The sequence below is a fragment of the Apaloderma vittatum genome, unplaced genomic scaffold (genome assembly GCF_000703405.1).
Source record: "Apaloderma vittatum isolate BGI_N311 unplaced genomic scaffold, ASM70340v1 scaffold34583, whole genome shotgun sequence".
In the NCBI taxonomy this organism is placed as follows: domain Eukaryota; kingdom Metazoa; phylum Chordata; class Aves; order Trogoniformes; family Trogonidae; genus Apaloderma; species Apaloderma vittatum.
In genome coordinates, this window is record NW_009707084.1 from 33,149 (window position 1) to 45,200 (window position 12,052).

The 12,052-nt window shown below is 44.2% G+C and overlaps 1 protein-coding gene across 1 annotated transcript; it reads right to left on the minus strand.

Annotated features, from left to right (window-relative positions):
- Positions 1–640: 640 nt before the first annotated feature.
- On the minus strand, positions 641–11,829 carry RAB35 (RAB35, member RAS oncogene family; the record flags this gene model as incomplete). The annotated part of the gene is made up of 5 exons (XM_009866038.1): positions 641–3,321; positions 3,842–3,966; positions 4,057–4,181; positions 10,933–11,056; positions 11,766–11,829. Coding segments are annotated over 5 exons (567 nt in total), but the record flags the coding sequence as incomplete, so codon positions are not given.
- Positions 11,830–12,052: the final 223 nt, after the last annotated feature.

Consider the following 12,052-nt stretch of genomic DNA (forward strand, 5'->3'; position numbering starts at 1 on the left):
CCTTTAGGTGGACAGATGCTCAAACTTGAACGAGTTTACACACAGATGGACAATGAAACATCTCCAGCTCACAGCAGGTGCAGTTCAGACCATCCTTAAGTCCTCAGGATTCCCCTCCACAGTCACACCACAACGGTGCAGATGGCAGAACGGGAACCTTCTCGCAGCAAAGCTTTCATCACTCATCTCCCCAAGTGAGGATCTGCCTTCAATAGCTCGCGTGTGAATGCCAAGGGCAACGAGGGGACGGCCACGGCCACGGCCACGTAGTTCCTACGCAGAAATACACTCGTTCGCTTCCTGGAAAAGCAAAGAGAGACTCCAGATGCTCTTTAATCCGCTCAGGGTCTCCCTTTGAGGAGAAGCTTTTAAAGCTTGCTCAAGAATTTTTGACAAAAGACGATAGCGAAATCACGAGCTTCTCACTTTCACCAGTTCCAGCTTACTCTTTCACTGACGACTGAAACTAGAATAGCAACTAAACATTTGAAAGCACTAACTGCAGTACTGCCAACAGCCCCTCCCAGAAAAAAAAATAGAAATAAAAAATCGTCTACATACAGCAGAAGAGCTCACCCCTGGCTTGCCACCCTTCACCTTCAGATGCTGGACAGCAGAGGAAACAGAGCTTCGAAAAAGATTTGGCAGCTTGTAACCTTTATTTTTAGTTTTTTAAAATTATTTAAAAAGCATAATTAGAAACTTTCATTACAGAAATAATCCTAGCAAACCAGTTAGACATTCCATTGCTCAACATTTAGGAAACTTCACATCAGCACCACTAGAGACACAGTCCCCACCCCTTCCAATTGAATACTCAGTGGCAAGAGCAGAGAGGTAACTGCTCCTCTACAGCCAGCTCTAGGAAAAAAAATAAAATTTAAAAAAAAAAAAAAATCCCACTTTAAGCCAGGAAGTTGGACACCTGGATTGGCAGAGTTCAAACCACAGCCACAAAGACCTGGACCCAAAGAGGACCAATCTTTCCATATAAGAGAACACTCCAGGCTTGGGTGCACCATATCCTCATTTTATTGCATCATTTCCAGTAAATTCAGACATTTTCTTTACTTCTGCCTGTATGAAGTTACTCCCTCCTAGATCTGCACACACGCTACCACAAGAGTCCCCAAGTAACGCGGCTGGGCCCTTTAACCTGAAAGTGGTCACCACTCCAAGACAGCTTCATTTCAACAGGAAGGCTTCGAGGACTGAGCCAGCTCCTTCCTTGGGCACACACCACGCTGGACAGCAGAGAGCAGACGGGATGGACCGGTGTCACTTAAGCCGCCACTTTCCGTAGCCACTCAAGTCTTAAAATTGCCAGAGCTCACGCTAGCAGTATTATCCCAGCTCATTCTTATTCTTGGGTTACCAATGCAAGATATGTGAAGAAAAGAGACAGGTGAAGGCAGCTGGATACATACTCCCAGCACCTGAACTGATTAAAAACCCCCATGTGTTACACATTCATTGTTTGCATCTTTTTAAAAAGTCTTCAAAGTGATTGACTGTGAGGTGATTGTATGATTAGGGCTCTTACCACAACCCATAAAGTCTAAAAAAAATGCAGGCAAAAATAAGTGACTAAAATTTAGCCTCTCCTAGGGGAGGGGGAGGAAGGGAGAGAAGTGGGCTCACTCAAAGCTCATGGACATTGCTGAATCCTACCCTACCAAACTAAGGCCAGCGATTCCACAGGGCCTCTTACTGACAAACCCAGTACGTCCACCTTCAGGGTCTTAAAGGACGTCATACCCTCCATGCCTTTTCGTCATTTGAAAGGAAAAAATTCTTTTATTACGATTTAGGCAATTATTCAGGTGCCGAGCACGTACTTTCAGCCCAAACACTGGATATTTTAGTTACACACACGTACACTCTCCACCTTTAACTACATCTATCCAGGCTGATGCACTGAGCCTTTGTTTTCCCAGAAAGGCCAACAAGGGCCAGGAAAACATCGCTGGGCATAGTGAGACCAGTTTGTTTCCAAGGGTGATCCTCCTCCACCACATAACCCAAGCAAGCAAGCTTTCCATTTTTTCACATTAAACAGCAGTCCTCCTTTCTATCAGAAGAAACCCAGGAACGATCCTGCAGTAGCTTTCATATCCAGACATCAATCCAGAAGAGCTAGATTTATTTTCATGCCTTTTCTCTCTCAAAAACAAGAGCTTTGCCACCAAAATTCACATTCAAATTCGGATCGCCTACTTGTAGACAGAGCAACGAGGAGAAGTTTGGGGGTTTTTTTGGCAGAATCACATGACTTTTGTTGTCCTCAAAAGAAATGGACCCTCACTTAGGACCCTGGCAGAACCAGAAGCAGAGGTCAAAGGAGTTAAACTTTGCTTTTTTTTTTTTCCTTTTTAAAAAAAGAAGTTTCATCCAAATAAATCTCACTCCTGCAGGTCGGTTTGTTTTTCAGTGTCTTGATACAAACTAAAGGAGAGCACAGGTACAGCTGGGCTGCAGCACAAGAAGGTGAAACCCAAGGACCCAGCCACAAATCTGAAGGATGGCAAACTGAAATTCAAGGCCCCAGCAGCAGCACCAGCTGCCAGCCCAGGGGCTGGTGACGCAAAACCCCAGGCTCCAGCAGCAACACCTGCAATCCTGGTACCTAGAAAAACAAAGCCTGAGCCCCAGCAAAAGCCCGGAACTCCAGGTGAAGCCACAGGCCCCAGGGGCACCAGTTGCCAGCCTGGAGCCCAACAGAAATGAAGCCAGAGACCCCGGGAAGCAGTTGCTGCCAGCCTGGGGCCAACTCGAATTAAGAATTTGTACTATTTCTTTAAAAAGATGAACTCTGCAGTCCATGACTGGTTGACATTAAGAAGGCATAAGCCAAAGCGACAACAGGGAGGCGAGGCTCGTTAAAGCAATATACATTATATACAAACTCTTGGGTTAATTAGTCCACTTGGTAGGCAACGTCCTTCTTGTCTACAAGGCGCACTGGAATGAGCAGGGGAGGAGAGGGGGGCAAGATTCCATCCGATACCTTCTTGGCACTGAAGTGGTAAGGTGCCAGCGCCTCTCGATAGAAAACATGGAGAAAAAAGAATCTTTAAATAACGGCACAAAACTGAGAAAGTCCTCCCAAAGCCTGCCCCAGTGGAATTGCCCGAGTCTAGCTGGAGGGGCTGATCTGTCTGAGAGCAGAGTCTCTGCAGCAGGGAAAGGGCATTAGCAGCACCGCTTCTTCCTTTTACTGTTCTTCGTTAGCTTCACCACATCATTCTGTTGCTGCTGTTGCTGCTTTGCTAAGTTTTCTTTCTTTGCTCGCAGAACTAGCTCTGTAATGCAATTAAACATCTGCAAAAGAAACAAGCAAGTTCAGACCACCCGGGAACTCCGTCTAGCTTTTGCAGGATGCTGCTCTTTTGAAGCAACTCCGCTTTTATAGATATTTCAACGGTTCAGAGATCTTCCCCAACTCGCAATGGGCCAAACGGAAATCCAGGGCTTCCCAATCCACTGCTAAGATAAATCAATAACACCTCTATCCCCTTTCCCAAACCAGTAAATAAAACCAGGTCAGCTGGGCAACCAAGGCCAGGAGTGAAGACTGGGCAGTCCTACCTCTTAGACAAGTCTCTCTTGACATCATGCCTAAAACGCTAGCGCTGTAAAGCTAGTGAAAATGCAATGCGGGCTCCTTCATTTTGCTTTCCCAACTCTTCCAAATACAGCCAGATGCCCCTTTTTGGCATTTTACATACTCGCTTGGACCTTGTACAAAGTTACTCCTCAATGGGAAGAACACAATTGTTGTTTTTTCCCAAACCATCACCCCCAAATCGTTTTATCTATACTCTTCTGTATATTATGTTACCTCTTCCACATTAATATTTTCTTTGGCGCTGGTCTCAAACAATTGGATCTCCATCTGCCCAGCAAATTTATAGGCATCTTCTGTTTCTACCACTTTTCGCTCTGGGTCATCATTCTTATTCCCCACTAAAAAAAAGAAAAAAAAAAAAAAGTCAGTGTGGCACTTGAGCAGGCCAGCCCGCTAAAGATATTGGAACTCTCCAATGAGAAACTTACCCAGTATCCGGCACACATCATCACAATTTTGATTAATTTCATGCAACCACCGTTTTACATTCACAAAAGATTCTGCACTTGTTACATCGTAGACAACGATGACCCCATGTGTTCCTCTGTAATACCTATGGAGCAGGAAAAGACAATGGATGTTAACGCAAGTTGTGCATCACCTTCTCAGCTTTCTCTTTCATTTAGCTTCTACGAGATTCGTAACAAATCCCTAAGTCACGGTGATCCAGTGTCCCCATTTTCTTTCCACAGGGAGTCATTTAGTTCTTTTACAACAGCTACATCACACGCTATTCCTTCAGACCTACAGAGTTCCCTGCTCATTTTGTCCATACAAGTAGGTTCCAAAGTCTTTGGACTGCTGTTTACTTCCTCTTTCAGGTTGTCAAGACCTTCAAAGTCAGATACTGGCTTCCAGCTACGTGAGCAAAAAGGTAGCGGTGCCCCCAGTACATCCTCAGAACCGGCTGTGATATCAACCTTCGTGTGGTACAAGCCGCATCAAGTTTTTGCAGCGATTTCGTTTTATCTGTGAATGATCACTTCCAGACCAAATTGCAGCAGACCTCCAAATACACTCAACTCTCCGTCACAGTTCTCCTGAGCTCACCAGAATTTGTCTTGTTGAGTGACTGTGCTCTGATCACACCTTCCTACTCAACAGACCGACTCCATATGTGCATTCAGTGCGCTCTGATACCTTCAGCCCTTAAAAATAAGCTTCGTTTCAGTTTATTCCCATTAGTCTTGGGCAACCAGCACCTTTGAAAGATGATGAGCAATTCTCATATACAAGAAAAATATCTGAATTCAAGTTCCAACATTACCACCGGCATGAAACTACAAAAGGCAGACAGTATGCACACCACGAGAATGTTATATTAAAAAAAAAGGAAGCTTCACCTCAGTTTTCAGCCACATTCACAAGGCTATCAGGTTATTTTCCCTACTGCAAATTAGGCAGCTTTGACCAAAAAAAAAAGTAGTTGAAACAGTTGACAGTGAGGTCTTTGCCAGCATCCAGTTTTTATATTTTGTGTAGCTTTATTATTTCTCTTTAATTTCCTCCTTTTTCTGATGATCAATAACAAGATTTTTAATAAAACGAATTCAAGAATTCAACATAACAGAATCAAGGATTTTCCCTTAAATTGTGACAGCATTTCTAGACCCTGATCCCTTACCACGAGCACCTCTTGCAGGACTCTTCCTTCCACCACGTTTCAGAGATATCCACTGTGACTGTTCTGGTCCTCTTCAGTAATTTATTCCAACTTAGCAAACACACCTTTGAATTCTAAAGCCTTTTAACCTAATCCAAATGTGCGACCTCACAAAGCTGCAGCTCGCTTCTGCTCCTGACGCGCTTGAGCAAGTCAGTGTCTCTGCCCCACCTTTAGCCTCATCATCCCTTCTGTAGCAGAAGCCACCTGCCTTCACAAACCATCAGAAGAGATCTCCCCGAGCAGGCAGGTACCAGGCACAGCGTGCGCACATCTCCTCCCGCTCTCTTCCTCTCACGATGACTTTGCAGCGATAGTCGTTGGGTATCAATACTCCTCTATAGCATATTCCACCAAGTAGGGGAGCCCACTCCTATTGCTCATCTGGGCACTTGCAGAAGACAAATACTTTTTCCATGTCATATTACACAATTTATGATGCACATTCACTTCCCTTGGCAAGAATTAAATCAGGTAAGAATCACCTATTCCCAGCCCACATGTGATCCTGCACTTTCAAATCTTCTAGTCCGTTCACACTCAGTTCCTTTAACAGCTTTAAAACTTGCTCCAGCACTGCATTTGTGCTTTCCTCTCTTACAAGTTCAACTTTATTTTGTAACTTAGATCCTTTAGAGGAAAAAGTATTTCATACCCCGAATCCACACACTGCAAAAATAATCCATCTCCTCCTGACACTGACATGCGCTGCACACCGGTTTGGATGAATTCTGTTTTGTGTGACAGCATCAGAAAGGGAAAGATCTCTGGTCCTACCAACATCCTATTTACCTATATCTGAACAATAAACTAACTATCTTCAAACTCCCCCATACCTTCTAATAGCCTTTTGATTTGGCGAGGCTGACCCACCACTTCCTCCCTACCACCCAGCAGTACCTTTGCAGAGGCAACATTCGGCCTTGAAGAGAAACGCAGTGGTTCAGCTACACCTACGCAGAGCTGCTTCATTCTGTTGCGCACACCACGAAACCCCGCCTGGTGTCCCAGCCAGCCAAACCAGAGGGCCAAACGGAGCATCCTGCTTCTCCTACCTTGCCCACGCACCTAGGTTTTCTTCTAAGCAAAGCATATGATGTCGGGGAGTAGGATGACACGCACGCCGCACGCCCAGATCCCACTGCCAACACATCGTCAGCGCAGTCATCGTTTGCTCCCAGGGATGAGGGCTGTGGGCTCAAGCGGCAGCACAGACCTCTGTGGCATTCAAAACTGCAGAAGCTGGGAGCTCCTGCCACAAAGCACTAATATTGCCAGTCACCTCATGAGAAATATCCTCCTTTGTGCAAGACAGCAACCTCTGACTCCCGCTGAGTTCCTACCAGCATACACCGCGTCTATTTTTGGAAGGGGAAATTGTCTGGCACATCATTCGAGAAAGGTTGCCAACTCCTCATCTACACTAAAATGTCATTTTCTCCACTGGCTGACATTACCTTTTAGCAGCCCCAGAGATAAGACCATGACTACCTTTTACTCTCTTAACTTTTAAGCTTCATAATACACATTTTTCTCAAAAAGCTTGCCATGCTATTTTCTATCATTTGTTGGACACAGCTTTGTGTCCTAGATAACATTTAAGCTTTAACAAGCGCTTCAAAGATTCTTTAGCCCCAAGCACAGGACAGTACTAGAAAATAAAATCTGATTTATCCTACCCCAAACTTCCCATTTTGGAATGATGCAGTGCAGAACTGCTTTTATAACAAGTTGTAGGCTTTGGCAAGTAGAGAACAGATGGGGCTTTTGGCATTCAGGGAGGAGTAGGTGTAAATTTTGCGCTTTTGGCAACCAAGAGGTAGTTGAGGCTTTGACACTAGGGAAATAATGCCTTTTCTTCTTCCTAGCCACATTTTAGGGAAGATGGAGACCACAGAAATGAAAGCAGAAGAGAGACTGAGTTTTCAGCCTCAGCCTCCTATTCAAGGGCTGAAGGATTGACGCTCGCTGCCCCCTCTGTGGTTGGTGCGCTCCACCACATACCTTACAAATCTCAAAAGCCAGTACCTGCTGCTACTCCTACTGACAACTACACTGGCAAACAAAAGAAGTTATAGAGAAAAGTTATTCATGTTTAGAGTATCCATAAAAGTATCTCCTCAAGGTGAAAGACAACCCAACCTGAACCGTACGTACCCCTGGATGCTCAGCGGTAGCCAACTCTTTTCCATATGGTTGTAGAAGTCACCTAGATCTAAAGGCTTTACGTTCAGCTTTGGTGTGGAAAAGGCTTAACAATGCTAACGTTTAAGTTGAGATAAACACGTAAGTTGCTTGCCTACCTAGAGAATTATATCTAAAGAAGCTTAAAGAAATAAGCTTACTGCCTTTGAAACATTACCTACTAATCCTGCAGACTTGATACAGAAAATCTTCAGAACTAGTTAACCAAACCCAGCGTGTCCTACAGCGATCTGCGTTCTCCCCTCGCATTTCTGGACTGCCTTTCCACGCAGAAGGGAACATTTTGCCATTCATCGTGTTACTCCCTACTGCAAGATACCAGTAAGAATGTTCTCGGATTTACTCTAGTAAATGCTTCCCAAGATGAGCACCCAGAGTTATAACAACTAGTTTCCTGAAGCGCAGCAGTAACTAAGTCAGGTTTAGAAGAGACAGCATATTGACTGTACAATTCAGTAGGGCCTGCATGTTCGTTTTTCCAGAAAAAAAAAAGTAACTGGCCAATGTGAAAGATAGGTCATGGGTTTAATCCAGCGTCTTTGTTAGTATTTCACTAGTTTGTAGTATATAGATTTCCTTGGTTTTCATTCATCTAGAATTCTAAACAATTCCAAAGACTTCTGATAATCTGCTTTCACAGTAGTCTTTCTCTTGGTTCCTGGGAGCACAGCTGTTGTCACAGGTCAGTTGACTAATCTTTTGACTGTCCTATCTGGTCTAGAAGACAGAGCAATTGTATCACCTCAGAAAGATTATTCCTGTTTCCAATGTATCACTGCACCAAAATGCAAGGCAGAGCTCCCTCAGCTATCACTATTCATCCTGAGCCAGAAACCCTAAAACCACAGTCCTGAATCAGGATGAAGCAGTCCTACCTACAAGAGCAAATCAAGTACGGGAACTGGTTGTTCACGAATCTTAAGTATTCCTGCTAATACAGCTGAGTCCAGGCATGCTACATCGCCAGTGAATTTAAATCAAATTTGCAGTTTGGGTGATGCTGAATGCCAACCAAATTCACACGACTTGGCCTGTCCTCCCACTAGGCACCAGTTATCCCAGTATTTCCACATTTAATAGACAGTAAAAGCAGCTGCTGTCTTTTATACTTCCCAGTCTGAAATTCTGATCTAGTTTCATTTTCTTGAGTTTCTGTAGAATACTCCAGATGAACTTGATTCCTGTTCCTTAACTGTTTTATTTTTATTCTGTTCTTCAGCTTCTCTAGCTGTAGTCAAGTGAAACAGTATATAACCTTTTAATGTTTCCCAATTTTCTACTATTAACTTCCTACCACCTCTCCCATTTTGCAATTCTGGTCTACGCAGCAGTACTTCCAACCTATTATTACTATGATTACCAGATGGGCTCTAATTTCAGGCTTCCTTGCCAGGCTTGACTCAACATCAATCTGAACTCTACCTTTAACTGTAAAGGGACTTCCTGGCCTACAGTAATACCAAAGAACATCTTTCTGTATTTTAACCTCAATCTAGACAAAGACTAGACAAAGACTAGTACACCCTGTTGACGGGGCACTTGCACTCCACCCATGATTTGGTAGCCAAGCCCTTTCATAAGTACTAGCGTGGTAACTTGATTTGTCACTCGGTTTGGGATAAGCAAATCAGTTACAGTGTTCCTTTGCCAATTAAAAAAAAAGATAGAAGCATTTCTAAAATTCAGATCTTGTTACCTCCTGTGATACAGGTGATATGTTTAGGTCCAGAGCACCTCTTGAAAAATACCTGCAAATGCTGGACAGTCACAGCCAGCCCTCCCGACAAGATTATCAGTATTGCCAAAGTGTCTTCCTCAACATTTCAAAGGCACTCAGACACGGGAATTTCTTTGCTTAAAGTTGCACGGAATTCAAATCTTTCTTCCCTGACCGTGGGAGATTCTGTAACTACTTTACCAGAGTTAAGGCAGGAAAATCGGGACCTTTGCTTCCCTAAGACTAAAATACATCTCGCTTTGGTGAAAAGCTGTGCAAAGGAAAGCAGCACCAGAGTTCAAACAGGTCACGGCCCTCAAACCATTTTCAGCTTGTCTATTTTAAATGTTAATCAAAGAAAAAAATTACATAAAACACTACGCAAAGTCCCATCTGTGGTTATTCCCATTCACCAAAGGAAGTCTCCTTTCCTGGTATTCCCCGCTCAGCGCTGGATACCGCGGCTTTCCAAACTAGCTGGCATCAGCCCCATGAACCAACGCTCATTATCACAGCTCCGAGTCGTGTCAGGGAATCTGAAAACAGGAAAGCCATCTGCTGACTCAGCACTAATTGGGGAACTCTGCGCCTGGCCTGCGCGCACAGCTGACCGGAGCCACAGCGCTGCCCCAGCGGCCTCCCCCTCACCGCTTCCTGCCCCAGGTCGCTGCAGCGCTGAAACAAGAAGTGATGTCACACACAGGAACCCTACAAGAGGCAACTGAGGGTTTTTTCAAGCTAAACACTTAAGGAACAATGGAAGTAATCCAGTAATATCCATATAGAAACACAGAGGAAAGGGGCGGCGCACATACCGGGTCCTACTTTGCCATTTCTAGCTGTTCAGACACAACACAAATGCAACCGATCTCATTATTTTTCTGTCTGAGTGAGTTAAGCAATGCACCAGCTGAAAACGATCTTCATCTCAAACAGGAGTCGGAAGAGAAGCCAGTCAGGAAAGACAAAGTGAAACATCTCAGTCTTTCAAGAATCATTGTATTTTTTTGAATGTCCAAAGGAAACAAAAGCGTATCTTTCCCTCTTCCCCTAGAGCCACATTGAGCTGTCCCACCTTTACTGCAATTAGTTTTACAAACACGTTTTATTCTTAGCTCCCACCACTGCAGCTCCGGGTGTGGTTTCTTCAGGAACAGGAAAAGCCACGCACACACCGTTCGAAAGGACAATGAGCATGAAACTGAACTCAAACCAAGGAAAAGGTTAACTTCACGTGGGAGTCTGTTTCAACAGAACTCCACACAAAGATAGGCTCTAAAACACACGTGTCCTAAAAGAAAACTAAATATCGGAAATCCTATTCTTCCATCTCAAAGCTATAAGACGCTGACAGAGGGTTTGCACTTCACGCTTCTGCAAAATATTCAGTCAGAGGATGACCTGCTTGGACACGCTTCAGGGACAAGCTTTCTACCCTATGAAGAACAGCGAAACAACTCCAGTCTACCATTTGGCAACTAGCAGCAGAGGATTTAGACGAAGCCATCTCAGAAATGCTCAGAAGAGTGAGGAAATCCAAAATCCCAGCCACAGCATCACCACAATGATTGGTTCTACAACATCTGAGAGAAGCCCCATTGTACAAGCTGCAAAGCTATCGTTAGCTAATCAGCCACAACACTAAGACATCTGAACCATAACTCTGAACTCCAGGGTCCATACACAAAGCTACATATCACAAAGCCCGGTTATACTCACGTTGATGTAATGGTCCGGAAGCGCTCTTGTCCAGCTGTGTCCCAGATCTGTAGCTTCACCTTCTCTCCATTGATCTCAACTGTACGGATTTTAAAATCCACTCCAATTGTGGTAATGTAGCTGCCTGAAGGGAAAGCGCGGATAAGTAAGAACTTAAGTCTTGTTTATTTTGGACGTCCCAAAGCACACTTCTGAATGCTGTTTGCCTGTAACTCTCAGATCGGTCAGGAGAGCAAGGTTCCCCCTATCTGCTTATCATTTAAAGTGCTCCTTCAGGTCATGCTGATCTGTATAGTTTTATCTGCAGCTGAGAGCTTTTTTTTCTAGCCAGAAAGCCACTTCTCCAACACACTTAGAGTGTTACAAAATAAAATTATTCTTCTGCTGCATCGGTAGTTAGGAGTAAGTATCCAAATATCTCAATAAAAGAACAGTAACCATGCAAGTATTTCACGTGTGAAAATTTTGAGACCAAGCTTTGCTTTAAATGCTTGTGCAATCACTTACGTTGAATACAGTGTGTTCTGAGTTTCCTCCCAATAAATTAGTTACGGCACAAATCTAAGTGTTTTAGCCATGATATTCAATCAATCTAAATCCCAAATGGCCAACGGGAGGTCTGCAAGGAGCACAGCATAAGCTAAAAGCCCTAAGCTATTTCTGAAACTGTATCAGTACTTCTACACTGTGGTACTCTCAAGTGAAGATCAGACAGGATGCCTTGTGCAGGCTTCTACCAAGAGGGGTAAATGCAGAACAACAACCCCTTGCCAACTAGCCGTGCTGGAGCAGACCCTGACTGTTTCACTTCCTGAAGTAAACACAACACTCACCTGAGAAGGTATTATCTGCAAAACGCAACAGCAAACTGCTCTTGCCCACACCTACGACAAACAAAGACAACAAGATCGTTGAATACAGTCATCTTGGGTGTCAGGTAACATAACAGCATTTTATCTGCCCATTGTATTTTTAACTGTAGCAAGGATATTTTTCTCAGCAGACATCTTAGTAGCATCCTCCTTGCCTATTTATCTTGCTACTCTCCTTGAAGACTGGACCAAGCCCACTGCAGTCACCCCACGGCTCGGTGTGCTGCCGGCAGCAGTACTGCACTTTT